General features: G+C 45.6%; 1 protein-coding gene across 4 annotated transcripts in view; it reads left to right on the top strand.

The window, feature by feature from the left end:
* Window positions 1–16,349: 16,349 nt before the first annotated feature.
* Window positions 16,350–21,183, top strand: part of LOC106593628 (fibronectin) — a 28,489-nt gene continuing 23,655 nt past the window's right edge. For 3 of the 4 annotated variants that reach the window (XM_045698016.1, XM_045698019.1, XM_045698017.1), the window contains exons 1-9: window positions 16,350–16,700; window positions 16,942–17,064; window positions 17,251–17,388; window positions 17,487–17,618; window positions 18,485–18,622; window positions 18,726–18,872; window positions 19,407–19,640; window positions 19,845–20,027; window positions 20,405–20,581. In XM_045698016.1, the coding sequence (XP_045553972.1) occupies window positions 16,553–16,700; window positions 16,942–17,064; window positions 17,251–17,388; window positions 17,487–17,618; window positions 18,485–18,622; window positions 18,726–18,872; window positions 19,407–19,640; window positions 19,845–20,027; window positions 20,405–20,581 (1,420 nt within the window). In that variant the 5' untranslated portion in view covers window positions 16,350–16,552. The remainder of the gene's footprint in view (window positions 16,701–16,941; window positions 17,065–17,250; window positions 17,389–17,486; window positions 17,619–18,484; window positions 18,623–18,725; window positions 18,873–19,406; window positions 19,641–19,844; window positions 20,028–20,404; window positions 20,582–21,183) is intronic. The other variant, XM_045698018.1, reaches the window with a different exon arrangement.

Below are 21,183 nucleotides of genomic sequence, written 5' to 3' on the forward strand. Positions count from 1 at the left end.
GAGTGAGGGAGGAATGGATGAGAGGGAGGAATGGAGGAGTGAGGGAGGAATTGGTATTGGTGAATACACCGTAAGCACAGACAACTAACTTGGAAATGTTTGGTTGTGATGATGGGGAAGTGGAAGATGATCCTTTTTTACTTTCTCTCCCTTACTCACCATCTCCTCCCTTCATTCTTCCTCTTTTTTTACGGTACACAATCCAGTGTACTGCTTCTCCATTGGCTTTGTGCTACCTCATCAACCACAACCTGATCTCTCCTCCCAACAGACTTCCTGCTGACCTCCTTCACCACTGACCAAAACATCTTCACAACAAACACCTCCCTCTTGAACATGTCACAGTCCACTGCAGCGAATACTGTTTATTCCATCCTCCAAACTAAGTAACCAGGCAAGTCAGTTAAGAACAAATTCCTATTTACAATGACGGCCTACACCAGCCAAACCCAGATGACGCTGGGCCAATTGTGCACCGCCCTATGGGAATCCCAATCACGGCCAGTTGAGATAAAGCCTGGATTCGAACCAGGGTGTCTAAAGTGACGCCTCTAGCACTGAGATGCAGTGACTTAGCACACTGCACCACTCGGGAGCCCTCTGGAGTGTTACAGAAAAACAGTCAGTCAAACCAACAGTCAAACCACAGTCATTTAATGGGGATAACACATCATATCACTATATTTACTGCATTCCGTCTTTTCAAAGGAATGCTTACTATTAGATAATCATTGCCTTCTGATATTTTACTATGTGGTTGGGATACCAACTCCTGCAGTCTCCCTAGTCATGTTTACCAGTGTTGGAGAGACGTGACGAGACATCCCATCCCTCATCTGTCTGTCTGGTGACTCTGATATGTGAGATGTTCCAGAAGAATCACTCACCTCTAATTGAGTGGCTTCAGGTAGAAACAGCGTCTAACACTCTGATGATGTCATCTGTTGCCGGATGCCTTTGGGGCAGATGAGGTATATAACTAGGAGAGGTTAGTAACTTGGCGCACACACACACACACACACACACACACACACACACACACACACACACACACACACACACACACACACACACACACACACACACACACACACACACACACACACACACACACACACACACACACACACACACACAGCTCCTGTACCTGGGCTTTTAAGGCCTCACCCTCGTCTGTGGTCTACACCTCACATGCAACTATTGGCTTACTTGAACCTACATCAAAGCTCATCAAGAGATATTTCACCCAGAGTGCATTTGCTAGGTTCTGTGTAATTACTAAGCTGCCCTTTGTAGAGAAAAAGAGAGGGGTTAAACAGGGGTCAAACAGGGGTCAGAGGGAGGAGCTCCTACTCAGCAGTGTGTTGAGGTCATCTGAACGAGGAGGAGAGGTCAGGAGTTCACTACAGTTGGGTCAAACGTACTGTATGGGCTGCTGAACAGTGAACACTCATCAGAGAAACATAAGTAGGACTAAGCCTATCAAAGACCCTTCATGGTCAAAACATTCTACATTATATAAACATTGTCTATTATTATTACTTGAGTACTTTGAGAGCATTAAAATGGTGTATAATTATTCACGCAATGATTACATCAACCTTGTGACTCTACAAACTTGTTGGTTCCATTTACTGTAATACAGTGTGGTCCTTTATGTGGTCCTGTGTATCTCAGATGGTAGAGCATGGTAAAGCCAGCGTAGTGGGTTTGATTCCCGGACCACCCATATGTAAAATGTATGCACGCATGACTGTAAGTTGCTTTGGGTAAAAGCTTCTGCTAAATGGCATATTATTATATTGCAGTGAGCTTCAAAAGTATTGGTACATATTTGAAATGAGACAATGACTATGGGGTTAAAGTGCAGACTGTTAGCCTCTGTAACTTTCTCACTCATCATTATTCACGATTCATTCAGGACTATCCGCGATCACGGTAGCATCCACATTAATGTTGAAGTGTTCAGAAACATTCTATTCTTATTTACAATAAAAGGCACTCCAAAATGACACAATACATTATTTACCATTCATTTCTACTGGGCACAAAATCATCTGAAACACAGCCAAAACAAACAGAAAATGCATCCATGTAATCATTGCATGCTAGGAATATGGGACAAAATAATTAACTTTTGACTACTCTAATACACATACAAATGATTTTGTCCCAAGACTTTTGCTCCCCTAATACGTGGGGACTATGTACAAAAAGTGCTGTAATTTCTTACCGGTTCACCCGATATGAATAAAAATACCCCCACATTAAAGCTAACAGTCTGAACTTTAACCTCGAAGTCATTGTGTCTTTTCAAATCCAAAGTGCTGGAGTACAGAGCCAAAACAACAAAACATGTGCCACGGTCCCAATACTTTTGGAGAGCAATGTGTATTTCAGTGGCCGTGTACTGTACTGTAATGACTGAGCTATGCACTATGATGAGTTATAAGCTATTCTGGCCTTATTACAGAATCCTTTCCAAGGTGTGGCTGGTTTTTATGTCCTTGTTACTTTCTGCCATTGTGTTATTATGGACTGCTGTATTAATGTAGAGTGGGGACCAGCAGAAGTAAACCTCCACAGCTCATAGGTCTTAATGCTTAATGTGTTCTCCATATAAAACCAAACGTGCTGCTGGGAAATGGCTCTAACGGGTTCTGACACTGTTCCCAGAGACTGTGAGTCACTTGGTTGGTAGCCTGTTTAGGGCCCTGGTCAAAAATAGTGCACTAAATAGGGAATAGGGTGCCATTTGGGAGGCAGACAGACTGCGTGAGTCACTTGGCAGGCTGTAGACTGTGGGTATGAGATCGAGCCAGACTAAATCAAATCAAACGTTATTTGTCACAGGAGGAGGAGGGGAGCCAACAATGGAGGCAACAGAGAAGGCACAGTTGGAGAATGTAGATATATCAAATGTATATCAAATCAAATGTTATTTGTCACATGCTTGGTAAACAAACAGGTGTAGACTAACAGTGAAATGCTGACTTACGGCCCTTCCAAACAATACAGAGAGAAATAGAAAAATGATAGAAAGATAATAACACAAGGAATAAATACACAGCGAGTCAATGATAACTAGGCTATATGCACAGGAACCAGTATCGAGTCAATGATAACTAGGCTATATACACAAGAACCAGTACCGAGTCAATGATACTTGGCTATATACACAGGAACCAGTACTGAGTCAATGATAACTAGGCTATATGCACAGGAACCAGTATCGAGTCAATGATAACTAGGCTATATACACAGGAACCAGTATCGAGTCAATGATAACTTGGCTATATACACAAGAACCAGTACCGAGTCAATGATACTTGGCTATATACACAGGAACCAGTACCGAGTCAATGATAACTAGGCTATATGCACAGGAACCAGTACAGAGTCAATGATAACTAGGCTATATACACAGGAACCAGTACCGAGTCAATGATAACTAGGCTATATACACAGGAACCAGTACTGAGTCAATGATAACTAGGCTATATACACAGGAACCAGTACCGAGTCAATGATAACTAGGCTATATACACAGGAACCAGTACCGAGTCAATGATACTTGGCTATATACACAGGAACCAGTACCGAGTCAATGATAACTAGGCTATATACACAGGAACCAGTACTGAGTCAATGATAACTAGGCTATATACACAGGAACCAGTACTGAGTCAATGATAACTAGACTATATACACAGGGACCAGTACTGAGTCAATGATAACTAGGCTATATACACAGGAACCAGTACTGAGTCAATGATAACTAGGCTATATACACAGGGACCAGTACTGAGTCAATGATAACTAGGCTATATACACAGGAACCAGTACTGAGTCAATGATAACTAGGCTATATACACAGGAACCAGTACTGAGTCAATGATAACTAGGCTATATACACAGGGACCAGTACTGAGTCAATGATAACTAGGCTATATACACAGGAACCAGTACTGAGTCAATGATAACTAGGCTATATACACAGGAACCAGTACTGAGTCAATGATAACTTGGCTATATACACAGGGACCAGTACTGAGTCAATGATAACTAGGCTATATACACAGGAACCAGTACTGAGTCAATGATAACTAGGCTATATACATGGGGTATCAGTACTGAGTCAATGATAACTTGGCTATATACACAGGAACCAGTACTGAGTCAATGATAACTAGGCTATATACATGGGGTATCAGTACTGAGTCAATGATAACTTGGCTATATACACAGGGACCAGTACTGAGTCAATGATAACTAGGCTATATACACAGGGACCAGTACTGAGTCAATGATAACTAGGCTATATACACAGGAACCAGTACTGAGTCAATGATAACTAGGCTATATACACAGGAACCAGTACTGAGTCAATGATAACTAGGCTATATACACAGGGACCAGTACTGAGTCAATGATAACTAGACTATATACACAGGGACCAGTACCGAGTCAATGATAACTAGGGTATATACACAGGAACCAGTACCGAGTCAATGATAACTAGGCTATATACACAGGAACCAGTACTGAGTCAATGATAACTAGGCTATATACACAGGGACCAGTACTGAGTCAATGATAACTAGGCTATATACACAGGGACCAGTACTGAGTCAATGATAACTAGACTATATACACAGGAACCAGTACTGAGTCAATGAGAGAGAGAGACTGTGAGTGAGTGAGTGAGTGTGCGTGCGAGCGTGCGTGCGTGCGTGGGTGAGGCTGTCTTTCTCTCCAAGTGCAGTGAGTACACCGAACTGCTAAATCCAAAGCCAATTTTCAGTTAAAACATGTCATTCACACAGTCAGAACGGCAGGGCAAAATACCAAGACCATTTGGCCTAAATGGGAAGACTATCTAGAACTTTCTGGCCCTCGGTCTTTCAGCAGACTGGTTCTAGTGCGGTTCTCTGTGGCGTAGTCATTAACTAACCCTGGTATTCCCTCCCAAAACAGCGCCGGCCCTTTAAGTGGCCTGAGAAATACTGAGAGCCAGTCTCACTTCCCCTCACATGTGGCCAGAGAGATTTTATTTATGACTGGGACCAAAAAAGGTAGTGGAAAGAGGGATAGAGAAAGAGGGGGAGTGACGGAGGAGAGAGTGAGTGAGAGAGAGATAAAGAGAGAGAGAGAGAGAGAGAGCGAGAGAGAGAGAGAGGGAGGAGTAATGTGTGTGTGTTTGAGGATCAGAGGGAGAGATACAGTGCACAGAGAAAGGAGACCTGATGAGACAGAGACTAGGACGTCCTCAGCAGAGTTTAACTGAACTGCTCTTGTGATCATCCTCCCACCATGACACTGTGGAACACATTATTGCCTTGCCCTTTATTCCCGCCATCACTATGTTGATGTTGTCTGATTAAGATGAAATACAGACAAGCTTACAGAAATGACGTCCTCCTCACCCTTCCTCACCCCTAGACTGACTCACCATATGGCAAAAGAATCAGCTGTGTGTGATGTGAACTAAGCTTTACTCAGCACTACTGCAGACAGACAGACAAAGACCTCTCTTCCATGGTCCCAGTCGTCTCCTCCGGCCCTCCCCACTAAGTCAACTCTCCCTGGGCATGTGGTGGTGGCCTGGCCCTGGTCCTGACATGGGGGTCTGGATGTCTCAGCGTCCAAACAGACACCAACCACAGCAATGTCTGCAGAGAGATGGGAGCAGGACAGGGCAGACAGGAACAACAAAGAAAGGCTGAAAAATGGGCTGGGGCAGCTAGAAAAGGGGCACTCAGCTACCCTATAAAATCATCCCCTTACCGCCTAAAATGTTTAGGTTTGTTTTCACAGGTTTATTAGTACTCAGCTTGGAACATGACGATATTCCCAGAGGATGTGATGTAAGTGTCATGTTGAGCTCCTGTGGGGCTGATTGTGTGGTGATGACAGGGGAAGGGGGATACCTTGTCAGTTGTACAACTGAATGCATTTGTAAGGGCTGTCGTCGTAAGAAAACCAAGATGCAGCGGAGGATGTGTATTCATTTTTGTAACGATCGTCGTCGGGTGACGAGGAAGCGAACCAAAACGCAGCTGGGAGCGAACACATGTTTATTCTTTACACTTGAAATAAACACGTACACAAAATCAAGAAAATGCCAATACGTTAACTGCTCTTAACACAAAGAGACAACACCCCACAAACAGCGTGGGGGAAAAAGGAACTTAAATGTGATCCCAATCAGAGACAACTAGCGACAGCTGTCTCTGATTGGGAATCGACAGAACCCAACATAGAAATAAACACCTAGAGCTAACACAAGGCTATAACGCCAACATTGAAAACAAACCAAGGAAAAATACCCAACATGACACACCCTGACCCAAAATACCCGAGTTCACCTGGTCAGGGCGTGACAATTTTAAAGATTTAATCAAATGAACCACTATAAACAAAATACTCGACAGAAACGACAGCAAACAGTCCTGTCTGGTCCTACATGAACAAAACAGAAAACAATCACCTGCAAACCCCAAAGGAAAAAACAGGCTACTTATGTGTGACTCCCAATCAGCAACAACGAACTACAGCTGTGCCTGATTGGGAGCCACACACGGCCAAACAAAAGAAACCAGCCAACATAGAAAAATGAACATAGAACGCCCACCCAATGTAACACCCTGGCCTAACCAAAATAACGAACAAAAAAAACCTTTCTATGACCATTCGGTTACCCAACGCTCTTAACCGCTAGGCTACCTGCCACCCCTACAGATGGACACTGGCAAGAGTTTTGGCAGTTTTGTGTTCAGAAGTGGGTTAGTTTGGTTTCAGAAGTATAAAGCTTGGACAAAATGGTTCAAGTAGCTCAAAAAGTTTATTTTAGAACCCTGTGAAAAGAGTCATTTGCATATTTAGAGTCCAACAGTATTTGTGGCCGTGAGGTTTAGGTGAGGTGAATAGAGACAGGCTGTGGAAGCCTACTGACTGACACTACCACTAATAAGAACAGATTCAGAACTAAGAGCTCCGTGTCGCTCTTCCAGGTGTGCTAGAAAGACCCTTACCACAGTCTACCCTGCACACACACATTCAGACGTCTATGCAAACACACACAGACGCACACACACACACCAGCCCACACACACACACCCAGGCAGACAACTCAGCAAATACAGTCTGATAGTTCCCTGATGTGTCTGTCCTCACCCTTTCACACCTGTGTGAGTGTCCTACTTGTTTCCCCTTTTTGACTGAACGTTTCCAGTTCCAGACACTAGTCTCCCAGCATGTATGAATTTGTTAAAGGTGATGTTATTGAAGTGAGTTTATCTGTGTAATACTCACGCAGCCCAGTCCAGGACAAGCATTCAATCTATGGTTCTGAAGCGTGTATATCAAATGACTTGATTTATTATTGTAGCCTGAACCCTCATCCCGTGGTAACACACAACATTTACACAACCAGGGAAGAACCAGACCCAGGGGCCTCGTCGGGGAATTCCTCCCCCTAAAAAGGCCCACCTCACCTGGGGTGACTGAGGAGGCAGGTAGAACAGACAGGCTCAGAGAGTCTAGACGGGAATGAGTAATGCTGATACCCATGGTACAGTTAATGACATTTCCCTTCACTGGTTGGGAGCGTGGCTGTACATTCCCAGCACTGGAGCTGCTCTCTACTGGGGCTGTACTTCAGCTTCCTCCCAGTCCGTGTTGGACAATATTCAGGACGAGGATGATTAACTTTACTGGTTGTGTGTGTGTGCATGCGCGCGTGTGTATGCTCTCATGTGTGTGCATGGCTGGCATTGGGTGAACTAAGTATTTCCGCCCTGGCTTTTGGTCTTAAAAGTCCATGTTAGCTCTGACTGAGAGAGGACGGGAGAGCGATAGTAAGAGAGATGAACGTTTGCTGAGAGCTTGTAAACCTAGATTATATTCTTCCAAGGGCATTCAATGTGAAACACTTAGTAATGATGTCATTGACACGTTTTAGGAGGCAGACAAGGCTGTAAGAGTTCCTGAGCTTCGCTGGAACATACCCTGTTCTATTGGACTTGTTCTGGAGAGGCGCTATACTGAATCCAACCACTATCCTTTTCACAAGCTCTGCTAAAAGAAATCGGAGCACTTTGGGGGAAACTACTTGTCATGAAAGCAGAAAATAGAAAAAGAATGCTAGGAAACTAGCTATTGAATTGCCTGGTTTAGTGAGAATAATGTTTGTTGGAAACAAACACTAGTTGCAGCTTAAGAAAAGCATACCCAATACAATGTCTAACCACTGAAAACACTGCCTTGTCCCCCCTTTCTCTCTCTTTCTCTCTCTCTCTCTCTCTCTCTCTCTCTCTCTCTCTCTCTCTCTCTCTATATATATATATATATATATATATATATATAGTGGGGGGGAAAAGTATTTGATCCCCTGCCGATTTTGTACGTTTGCCCACTGATAAAGAAAGGATCAGCCTATAATTTTAATGGTAAGTTTATTTGAACAGTGAGAGACAGAACAAAAACAAAAATATCCAGAAAAAGGCATGTCAAAAATGTTATAAATTGATTTGCATTTTAATGAGAGAAATAAGTATTTGACCCCCTCTCAATCAGAAAGATTTCTGGCTCCCAGGTGTCTTTTATACAGGTAACGAGCTGAGATTAGGAGCACACTCTTAAAGGGAGTGCTCCTAACCGCAGCTTGTTACCTGTAAAAAAGACACCTGTCCGCAGAAGCAATCAATCAATCAGATTCCAAAGAGCTCTCCAAGGATGTCAGGGACAAGATTGTAGACCTACACAAGGCTGGAATGGGCTACAAGACCATCGCCAAGCAGCTTGGTGAGAAGGTGACAACAGTTGGTGCGATTATTCGCAAATGGAAGAAACACAAAAGAACTGTCAATATCCCTCGGCCTGGGGCTCCATGCAAGATCTCACCTCGTGGGGTTGTAATGATCATGAGAACGGTGAGGAATCAGCCCAGAACTACACGGGGGGATCTTGTCAATAATCTCAAGGCAGCTGGGACCATAGTCACCAAGAAAACAATTGGTAACACACTACGCCGTGAAGGACTGATATCCTGCAGTGCCCGCAAGGTCCCCCTGCTCAAGAATACATATACATGCCCGTCTGAAGTTTGCCAATGAACATCTGAAGGATTCAGAGGACAACTGGTGAAAGTGTTGTGGTCAGATGAGACCAAAATGGAGCTCTTTGGCATCAACTCAACTCACCGTGTTTGGAGGAGGAGGAATGCTGCCTATGACCCCAAGAACACCATCTCCACCGTCAAATATGGAGGTGGAAACATTATGCTTTGGGGGTGTTTTTCTGCTAAGGGGACAGGACAACTTCACCGCATCAAAGGGACGATGGACGGGGCCATGTACCGTCTAATCTTGGGTGAGAACATCCTTCCCTCAGCCAGGGCATTGAAAATGGGTCGTGGAAGGGTATTCCAGCATGACAATGACCCAAAACACATGGCCAAGGCAACAAAGGAGTGGCTCAAGAAGAAGCACATTAAGGTCCTGGAGTGGCCTAGCCAGTCTCCAGACCTGAATCCCATAGAAAATCTGTGGAGGGAGCTGAAGGTTTGAGTTGCCAAACGTCAGCCTCAAAACTTTAATGACTTGGAGAAGATCTGCAAAGAGGAGTGGGACAAAATCCCTCCTGAGATGTGTGCAAACCTAGTGGCCAACTACAAGAAACATCTGACCTCTGTGATTGCCAACAAGGGTTTTGCCACCAAGCACTAAGTCATGTTTTGCAGAGGGGTCAAATACTTATTTCCCCCATTAAAATGCAAATCATTTTATAACATTTCTGACATGCGTTTTTCTGGATTTTTTTGTTGTTATTCTGTCTCTCACTGTTCAAATAAACCTACCATTAAAATTATAGACTGATAATTTCTTTGTAAGTGGGCAAACGTACAAAATCAGCAGGGGATCAAATACTTTTTTCCCCCACTGTATATATATCTCACTCTCTCTTTCTCTCTCTCTCTTTCACTCTCTTTAACTCTCTCTCTTTCTCTCTCTCCATATACCGCTTTTTCAGTGAGGGATGACGAAGCAGGTATTTGTAGAGAAGGGGCCTTGTTCAAATGCACGTCCCAGACACACACCAGCACGAGTAAGAAACAACCACGCACACACACACACACACACACACACACACAAACACACACACAGATAAACTCTCTCACCAGAGTCAACAAACCACACACCCACACTCTCTCTTTCACCGGAGTCAACACATACACACACACACATGCACGCACGCACGCATGCACGCACGCACACACACACACACACACACACACACACACACACACACACACACACACACACACACACACACACACACACACACACACACACACACACACACACACACACACACACACAGCAGTTTGACCATGCTCCCTCTCTTTCGGCCATGCTCCCATGTTGTCAGTGTCCAGGAAGCCATGTATCTCCTCAGTGTGAATATCATCACCTTTTCCCTCTTTCATTAAGGATGAATTAAAGTGATGGATTATGGTCAGTCACTTCCTGACCAGCTAATCAATCTTCATCTGAATCAGTGACATGAGGAACCAGCACAGACACTTTCACATGGATCCCAAATTCTATGCATGTCTGTGAAGGGTAGTTCCAGTACGGACAAAGGGTCTATTTTTTCTCTCTGAAGGGTAAACAAGATGTAGACGTGCCCGCTCAGCTTTTCCCTTGACTTTAAACTATGAGGACAGACAGACTGGCTCGATATTCTGTCTGATGAGGCCAGTGTTTTCCCTTTTCACTCAGTATGCGTTCACTGTGACCTAACCCAGACTAGACCCCGCAGGCACGATGCATCAGTGTTTGTTTAGGAGGGTGAGAAAGTGTGTGGGGGGGGGGGGTCAAGGAAGTCCTTGACACCTCTTGAACTCCAACAGACACGCACACACCACAACAACACACGTTAGTGCCCCTCCCCCCTCCCCCTCCCCCACACCACCGGCACACACACACACACACACACACTATGAGCCACTAGTCTTTGATCAAGTCAGCCACTTCCAGAGAGAGAGGAAACAGCACACACCTTTTAAGAGCACATCGACTCCAGCCAGCCAGCCAGGCCAGTGGTGTGAAAACACAGCCGGTTTGGTCAGCAAGCAGCACAGCGGTGACAGAAAGGTCTCACAGCCCGACTGCTGATGCTAGTGGTTAATGTACTAATGTAAAGTCTGCTTACTGAAAGGGGAAATTATGACAAACCAGCTCTGAGGCATCACATCGGTTGGTGAAATAGAGGAAGGCCCAAAATGAGTGGAACAATTAAGAAATGAAGTGAGTGTGTCTAGGTGGGGTGGGGTGGGGTGGGTAGGCTACCAGATCTCACAGTCTCACATCCAAATTGGATGTTCATCCATGTTTCTCAAATGTGAAATTTCAAAGTGTTTGAGGTTATATTTAGGCATTAACTCCAAATGTTAAAGGTAAGGGTTAAGTTCAGGCATTAACTCTCAATGGTTAAGGTAAGGGTTAAGGTTTAGGATAGGCTTAAAACAAATATAGATATTTTTAAACGTTCTATGGCTGGATTGAAACGTGCAACTTTTGGAATCAGAGGAGGATGCTTACGCCCATCCGCCATCCCCATCCACAACACCCTAGCAGAACCGAAACCTACTTGAAGGTAACTGCACGTACCGTAGCCCCTAGTGGCCGGTTCCCACTTCTTCCCCCAACGTCCTCAGACATGGATGGACGTTGAATACTGATTATCACGGGTGACCTGGCTGAGGGTAGGGTAAGCCGGGAGATGTTCAAGACACTGAAAGAGACACCACATCAGCCTAAAACGGTTTTAGAAAGCCTGTAACATAAGAAGCACACAAACCTTTCCTTTATTTTGGACAGTGATCCTACTCTGCAGGGAGAGGACTTACAGTGGTCTTAAATAGCTAGTAAAAGAATGCATGGGTCAGAACAGAACATGTGTTTAGACTTTCCTCCCTCTCACTGGGCTCTTTATGTGGATGTTACCTCATCACCAAGGTGTGGGTGGAAAGGGCTGTGGAGCACGGTGTGTGTGTGTGGTGTGTGTCTCCCTTGAGTCCCTCTGTTAGTCTTCCCATGAGTACACCTCTTCACTAACTGAAAAGCCACCTGGCTAGTGTAACTCAACACTTTCAGTCAGCGAAGCTCCATTTCCCAGTTCCAATCACTCACTCTCTCAAGTCAAGATGACCCCGTCATCCTAGAACTCTGGCGGCCCCTCTGTAACCACGGAAACGCTGCCCTTGTGGCACTGTGTTGTGGAATCTTGAGGAATGCCTGGTCAGAAGTCTCACTGTGTCTGACAGGGTCCTCCTCTCCCAGCCACCTCTGGCCTTCGTCACACCAAACCACCGCACGTATTTCACATCCTGTGCAGAAGTGCAGTCTTCTGTTTGCTGATCCAGCCAACAACTATGACGATGAAAGGTGAAGGTGGACTGATGAGTCCATCAATCAAATCAAAGTGTATTTGTCACGTGCGCGGAATACAACAGGATTAGACCTTACAGTAAAATGCTTACTTACAGGCTCTAACCAATAGTGCAAAAAATGTATTAGGTTGCTTTTGAAGTTGCTTTTATCATTCTCGTTTTGAAAATACATTTACTGTTTTACAAAGTGCTACTGAGTTCTGTGTCTTGTGTCAACTGTTTTGTAACATTGGAACAAGAAATGCTTTCAAGCGTTTGAGATAAAACCATAATGCATAAACTGGCATGCTCTCTCTTAGAAGACTTCCTGATGCATATTTTGATTGAATACTCCGAGCCTTCTGGTTGGAGCCCCCGAGGCAGACGTGGGTGTGAGTTGTCGTGTCACCTCTCCAGCCCTTCTGTCCCTGGGCCAACTGGCAACAGGCTCTGGGACAGATGGACGCTCCCCAAGCCGTCCGTCCTCAGTTTGCTCAGGCAGGGTCAGGAAACCATGGGTTAACAACAAGGCCTCCCAGGACTACAAGCACAGGAACACGGTGAGGCTAGAAGAGAAGATGAAGAGAGAGAGATTGATAGAACAGTTTGTCCCTAGCATGACACCATTGTTCTTTTTCAGGTTCTATGTCTCTAACTATTACCAGGACTAGGAAACTGGCCCTAAATGACTGCATAAACATATCTAAAGATGAACCAGAGACGAACCAGAGAGTGAAAATAAATTCTGATCTACCGTATCTGGGTTTCTGTCTGGGCTCAGAGTTGACGTGGTGTGGGAGTTTTGACCAGGCTGCTTTTCAGGGCTATAGAGAGAGACAAGTCATAAATCTGACATAGCGGGTTTTGGGTTACAACCTCCAGCACAGGAAATGAAGTCATACTCAGGGGAGACCAGAAGTATGTATAGGGAGTACCCTAACCCTGACCCCAGTACAGCCTAAGTTATCTCCATCGACAACCTGTCACCTGGGGGGATAGTTTTAACAGGGGACATGAGATTGATGCTACTGGGTTGGAGATGGGGGTTGAATGACCCAATGGGAGCTGAAGGTGATTCATCATGAGTTTATAGGTCTATGCATGTACTACACAGAAGTTTGTTTTGATCACATTTTTGTATTAAATGTTCTGGAATCATGCAGCCTTAAATGTCCGTTTCTCCCCTCTCCTGGTTGTTTTGGAGTTGATTCATGGGTGGAAAATGTGTGATACTTTTGGCGCACACCTTTCTCAACATGTGAAAGGTTCAGTGATTCACCATCCGTATTAAAAACAATGAAGTGTTTCGTTTTTTGTGTGTTTCAGAACCGGGATTTGGTGCCAGGTTTGTGCCATGTGGGCACTTACAGGAACCCAACCACGGATCTGACTTACCGTACTGAAGCCACCGTCCAGACCAGACCAGACCTGTACCGTGACTAATCTCAGTTAAACCGGAAGACATCCGTTTGAGGTTTTCCCAGGTTGACAGTCCACTGCCACAACCAGGAGTCATATCATCTGTCATCTCCCGCTGTCCTCTTATTCTTCCTCTCATTGGGAAAACATTACTTTCCTCAGCTGAGGGATTCATTAGTGTGTTTGGGGAGAAACTTACCTCAACCACAGACAACCAAACATGACTCATGAAAAGAGGGGTTTATTTTCTGTCGTTGAGCGTAGAAAATGTCCTATTAGCATTGATTTGTTTGGTAAGGGCAGGAGGCAGACAAAAATATGCAAAGAAAAATTCAAGAACATCTCTTGCTCTGTTGCTTTCTCACACGCATGATCAAACACACACACGCACAAACAAACACACATGCAAGCGCGCACACATACACAAACACACACACATACTGAAGAGGAGAAGAGGGAAAAAACAAGTGTTGGAAGGAGGGCAAGAAAGAGAGAAGAGTGGGATGGGGAGGAGCAACAGGAGGAGGGATGGGGAGGAGCAACAGGAGGAGGGATGGAGAGGAGCAACAGGAGGAGGGATGGGGAGGAGCAACAGGAGGAGGGATGGAGAGGAGCAACAGGAGGAGGGATGGGGAGGAGCAACAGGAGGAGGGATGGGGAGGAGCAACAGGAGGAGGGATGGAGAGGAGCAACAGGAGGAGGGATGGGGAGGAGCAACAGGAGGAGGGATGGAGAGGAGCAACAGGAGGAGGGATGGAGAGGAGCAACAGGAGGAGGGATGGGGAGGAGCAACAGGAGGAGGGATGGGGAGGAGCAACAGGAGGAGGGATGGAGAGGAGCAACAGGAGGAGGGATGGAGAGGAGCAACAGGAGGAGGGATGGGGAGGAGCAACAGGAGGAGGGATGGAGAGGAGCAACAGGAGGAGGGATGGGGAGGAGCAACAGGAGGAGGGATGGAGAGGAGCAACAGGAGGAGGGATGGGGAGGAGCAACAGGAGGAGGGATGGGGAGGAGCAACAGGAGGAGGGATGGGGAGGAGCAACAGGAGGAGGGATGGAGAGGAGCAACAGGAGGAGGGATGGGGAGGAGCAACAGGAGGAGGGATGGGGAGGAGCAACAGGAGGAGGGATGGGATGATGAAGGGAGGGAGGGAGGGTGATGTTTCACAATTCATAACATCTCAAATGTACTGATAGAACTGTATACAATAACTCAACAGAATGAGCCAATATCAAAACAGTTCTCCATCAAAATAATGTTTGGATAATTGCTCTTACGCAATCAATATAAATGTAGCTAATAGCACTAAAACTGTTTCTGTTTCATGTGTAGATAAGATGAAAACTGTTGGGATCCTCCCTAACAGTGAACCAGTCTGGGTGGATTAGGGTCAACTCTTTCCCTCTTCACAGTGATGGAACGTAGGGGTGAGCTGTCAGTAACCCCCTCATCCCCCATCGACCTACCAAAACATGTCATTCTTAAGTCCAAACAGAAATGAGACTGCAATCTTGCAGGCCTAGTTTTATCGTTATACTTTTATTCTGGGTTTTTTCCGTTTAACGCTTTAATTGCCATTGTTTGATAGCTAAGTCATTGTGGGTCACATTGACTTCTGTAAAGGACCAGTTAAGCATGATTAGCCTATCAACATTAGGCTGTCATTATCATTAGGACTATAAATTGAAGTTTGTCTGAGTGTAGTTCACCCAAATTACAAATTTACACATTGGTTTCCTTACTCTGTAAGCAGTCTATTTCCGATTTAACGGATTCGATTCATATCAATTTGGTAAAATATGTCAAATAAAATAATTCTGGTTGATTTTGTTGTAGGCCTATTTATCCAGCCTGGCCTCAAAGACGTAACATAGTAAATGTAAATCTGTGACGCTTTAATGAGTATGATGTGTTATGTTTTGTATGGTTACATAAGACAGAAGGTTACTTAAGCCAAAAATGAAAGGAGGAATGTCTCTACGTTGCAACTACTTAGCAGGTTAGCTAACCCTTCCCCTAACCTTAACTCCTAACCCTAACCTTAACCCTTACCTTAACCCTAACCCTAGCTAACGTTAGCCATGTACCTAATGTTAGCCACAACAAATTGGAATTCGTAACATATTGTATGAATTGCAATTCGTAACATATCATATGAATTGTAATTCATAACATATCCTACAAAATGGATGATGGACATCCACAAATGAATACATACCATACTAAATGTAACATTTACTCATTTTAGTTTCACAGGTTTACTTTACTTGTGTTATGTCTACCTCTGAGTCCAGGTTGCACAGTCCAGCCCTGCCTCAGGATGTTAGTGCTGTACTCTATGAGGTCTTCATTCTTGGTCTGGGTCTGCGGTTTAGCATGGTTGGTAAGTGACTAGTCTGTGTTGATCCCCTGGACCCAGACGCACATTGCCCCTCCCCCCAAACAGTGTCTTTGTGCTCACATATAAAAACGGTCTGCATCCCTCCAGTCGGTCTATCGCATCCGCTGCAGGAAAGGCGGTCAAAGTAGCCGCTGGGAGAAGCAGCACGGGGTAATATTTGGAAAGCAAGGAGAGAGAATACTATCCGCTCCTGACGGTCAACTTCACCGCACCTGGATCATTCTTATTTTTACTTAGGACATAACTGGAAACGTAAAAGTATCTTATTTTTTTTTCTTCTTCTTAAATTTACCAAAATGACTGGTAGCCCAGTGACAGGGCTGCTGGTTGCGCTGTGCGTAAGCAGCGCGGTCCATTGTATGCCAAAGAACCAAGGGAAAAACAAGAGACAAGCTCAGGAACAAGTTTACCCCGAACTCGCAGACACAGTACCCCTGGCTCAAGGTATGTAGACTTGCTCTTAATGTCATATTTTGCCCCTTAGATAAAGCATTTGAATGCACCTTGAACCCACAGCTTGTAATTGTCAATTGTAGTTACATTTCCATTTATGAAGGACATCTAAGATAATTTTTTATAAATCACTACTGTACATGTATTGAATATGGGTGTTAAGCTAACCTATCATTCGCCGAATTTGCTCAGGACTCATGGCTCTTTTGTGTGTGTCTCCATCATCTTTCAGGCTGCGATGAGAACGGACATTCTTACAGACTAAACGATCAATGGGAGAAGGCTTACCGTGGGAGTACACTGCTTTGTACCTGCAACGGAGCGGCAGGGATCAAATGTAAAACAAAACCCCAAGGTGAGCTGGAGCACCAGACTTGAATGTATAATGAAGTAGGCAATTTCTTTCGTTTTTTGGCACAACATCCGTGCGCTCCAGAGTGCGTTCCCTTTTTGGCACTTTTGCCATTGCGCACAGAAGTCGCTTCGTTAATCTCAAACGTTTAGGCCACATGTTGAAAGTCTTCTCTGGTGCCTTCTGCAGGGGAGGAGACCTGCTATGACAAATACAACGACCAGACGTACTCTGTGGGTGCGACCTACGAGAGGGCGAAGGACGGCATGATGTGGGACTGCACCTGCATCGGTTCCGCCCGCGGCAAAATCAGCTGCACAATCGGAAGTGAGTTGCCCTTCCCGCCAACCCGTATAGTATTATTTGTGCACTTATGTAGTACGTTAGTGTTTATGAATATTGATGTTTGGTCTTTTTGTTTCCAGACCGCTGCCACGAGGGAGGCAGATCCTATAAAATCGGGGACACTTGGAGAAGGCCCCACGAGACCGGCGACTACATGCTGGATTGCGTCTGTCTGGGAAACGGCAAGGGAGAGTGGACCTGCAAACCCGTGTGTGAGTGTCTGTCTGTCTGAGGACCTGCAAACCCGTGTGTGAGTGTCTGTCTGTCTGTCTGAGGACCTGCAAACCCGTGTGTGAGTGTCTGTCTGTCTGTCTGAGGACCTGTAACCCGTGTGTGAGTGTCTGTCTGTCTGAGTCCTTGGAGTAGAAGAGAGACTAGATGTAATCTGAAAGGAATGAATGTTTGGCCTGTGGGTTTTTGGGATAAACGTTTTTCTTAATATGGGGATGTCCTTAAACCAATCAAACTGCAGTTCAAAGTCCTTCTTTGAGTCATTTATTGGAAATAGCGCTAGATGTCGTTGTAAATATTTGAAGGTCATAACAGTCATCTCTATCCCAAACGTTGCCCCAAAACTATTGATTTAGATCAGTTTAGTGTTTTCATGGAAAGTTAGGTGAGGTGACTCATATGGTGGTAGGCCCTAATGGTGAAGATGATTTGGTGATAATGTAGGCATGGTTTTGGAATTAGAAATATATCTTCTATAATCAGAAATATGACATGTGTATCTGAGACTATTATGGCATTGCCATTTAGATTGTTTGTTGGGACTCTTATTCTGGAAGAGATGGAGAGGTGCACACTGTCGAAGTAAATCTTATTCTGAAAATACCTTTCCAAGATTCACCTGTGCGTGAGGAGGATTCACAGGAGAGATGTGTGACAGAGAAGGGAAGTGGTGGAGATGTAACCTGTTGTTCCACTAACGTTTGTGCTGCTTAACGTATAGAAGATAACTTGATAGTAACTCCATCATCAAACCCACAGGCCCTTTGGAGAAGGTGATGGATAATTAAGTTCAAATAATTAGGTTACAATAATAACAACAACATTTTTGGAACTTGTTTTTGTGCAGCGGAGCGTTGCTATGACAACGCGGGCGGTGCGTCCTACGTGGTGGGGCAGACCTGGGAGAAGCCTTACCAAGGCTGGATGATGGTCGACTGCACCTGTCTGGGGGAGGGCAACGGACGCATCACCTGTACCTCTAGGAGTAAGTACACACACACAAGGACATACATACACACTCATGTAAACGCAAACACACTTAAACACACACACACACACACTCATCATTCCTTTCCTTATTTCTTTAGACCGTTGTAATGACCAGGACACCAAGACCTCCTACCGCATCGGAGACACATGGACCAAGACAGATGCTAACAGACACCAACTCCAGTGTCTGTGTACAGGAAATGGCAGAGGAGAGTGGAAGTGTGAGAGACACTCTGCCACTACTGGTGAGTCGGCCCTCTTGTGTTTTACACTCACTCTTTGTAAAAGATTACAAGATTACCGCTGTGGTCTAAGGCACTGCATCTCAGTGCAAGAGGTGTCACTACAGTCCCTGGTTCGAATTCAGACTGTATCACATCCGGATGTGATTCGGAGTCCCATAGGGCGGAGCACAATTGGCCAATCGTCATCCGGGTTTGGCCGGGGTAGGCCGTCATTGTAAATAAGAATAAGAACTGACTTGTCTAGTTAAATAAAGGTACATTTAAAAAAATATATATATATTTAAATGCATACATAATTAAATGAACAGGTTATACACTGACATACAGGTTATAAATTAATATATGGGTAACAGAGGAGGCTGGTGAGAGGAGGACGGCTCATAATAATGGCCGGGATGGAGTGAATGGAATGGTATCAAACCCATTCCATGAATTCTGTTCCAGCAACTACAATGAGCCCGTCCTCCCCAATGAAGTTACCACCAGCCGCTTGGGATAGGTAAATACATCTCTCTTTGTCTTCCTGGTGCACAGGAACAGGTGTTAGTACAGGAACAGGTGTAGGAACAGGTACAGGAAGTACTCGTGTGACCATCCAGACGGAGCTCCACCAGCCCTCCACCCTCCCCGAACCCCCCCAGGAGGGGGCTTGCCGCACGGACTCGGGCGCCACCTTCCACGTGGGCATGCGCTGGATCAGGACCCAGGGCAGCAAGCAGATGCTGTGTACCTGCCAGGGTACTGGGGCCGTCAGCTGTGAGGAGAAGGGTGAGTCTTAACTCAGACTAATACTTCAAGAGTTCCTCTGAAAGTAAAAGGTTGTGTCTCAAAAAAGTATATTTCCATAGTCAAGGCCTGTCTTACCTCTTGTCTCACCTCATCTAACCTGGTCTAAACCTGTCTCGCCTCATCTAATCTGGTCTAAACCTGTCTCACCTGGTCTAAACCGGTCTCACCTTCTCCCCCCCCCAGAGGGCCAGAGCCAGGTGTACGGTGGGAACTCAGAAGGCCAGGCCTGTGTGTTCCCCTTTGTGTTCATGGATAAGACCTACTACTCCTGTACCTCAGAGGGACGTACTGATGGACAGCTGTGGTGCAGCACCACCTCTGACTACCATAGAGACCAGCAGTACTCCTTCTGTACCGAGAAGAACTGTGAGTCTGGGAGGGAGGGAGGTGGGTGGGTGGGTGGGAGGGAGGTGGATGGATGGGAGGGAGGGAGGTGGATGGGTGGGAGGGTGGGTGGGAGGGAGGGAGGTGAATGGATGGGAGGGAGGGAGGGAGGGAGGGAGGTGGATGGGTGGGTGGGAGGGAGGTGGATGGATGGGAGGGAGGGAGGTGGATGGGTGGGAGGGTGGGTGGGTGGGTGGGTGGGTGGGTGGGTGGGAGGGAGGTGGATGGATGGATGGGAGGGAGGGAGGTGGGAGGGTGGGTGGGTGGGTGGGTGGACGGATGGATGGATGGATATATACTGTAGCTAGCGAGATAGATAGCAGCATATCTAACTGTTGAATGTTTGATCTGCTCTGTAGCCCTGGTGTCGACCCGAGGGGGTAACTCCAATGGTGCCCTGTGCCAGTTCCCCTTCCTCTACAACGGGCGTAACTACACTGACTGTACCGCCGATGGGCGCCGTGACGGCATGAGGTGGTGCGGTACCACAACCAACTACGAAGGAGAGCAGCGCTACGGATTCTGCCCCATGGCTGGTGAGTGTGTGTGTCTCTTCCTGTCTCAGGCCCTCACACCAAACAATAAACAATCACAGTAGCTGTCAGGTACATTGACTAGCCCATCTTTACCGGCATGCAAACAAGACTATTGTTAGGTAAGATCCCTCTTTTAAAAGGTCTTTCAGGCTCTGTATGGTGGGCTACTGTCTTCAACATTCACTCAATTCCTCTATTTGACAGAGGTCTTATCAAGATAAATCCGTCTGATGTTGCCCTTACAGATGGTAATAATGACTGTTTAACTGAATGGGTCACTTACGGTCTACAGAGCCGTTAGAAGTTCAATGGGCAGTTAATGAGTCGCTCTTTAAAAGCTATTAAGTGAGGGGGAACAGTCATGAAGAGGGCTGAGTAGGAGCCTGTTAGATTGATTATGAATGAAGGGGGAACAGTCATGAAGAGGGCTGAGTAGGAGCCTATTAGATTGATTATGAATGAAGGGGGAACAGTCATGAAGAGGGCTGAGTAATGCCTCTATAGGAGCCTGTTAGATTGATTATGAATGAAGGGGGAACAGTCATGAAGAGGGCTGAGTAGGAGCCTATTAGATTGATTATGAATGAAGGGGGAACAGTCAT

This window comes from Salmo salar, chromosome ssa16 (assembly GCF_905237065.1).
Source record: "Salmo salar chromosome ssa16, Ssal_v3.1, whole genome shotgun sequence".
Classification (NCBI taxonomy): Eukaryota; Metazoa; Chordata; class Actinopteri; order Salmoniformes; family Salmonidae; genus Salmo; species Salmo salar.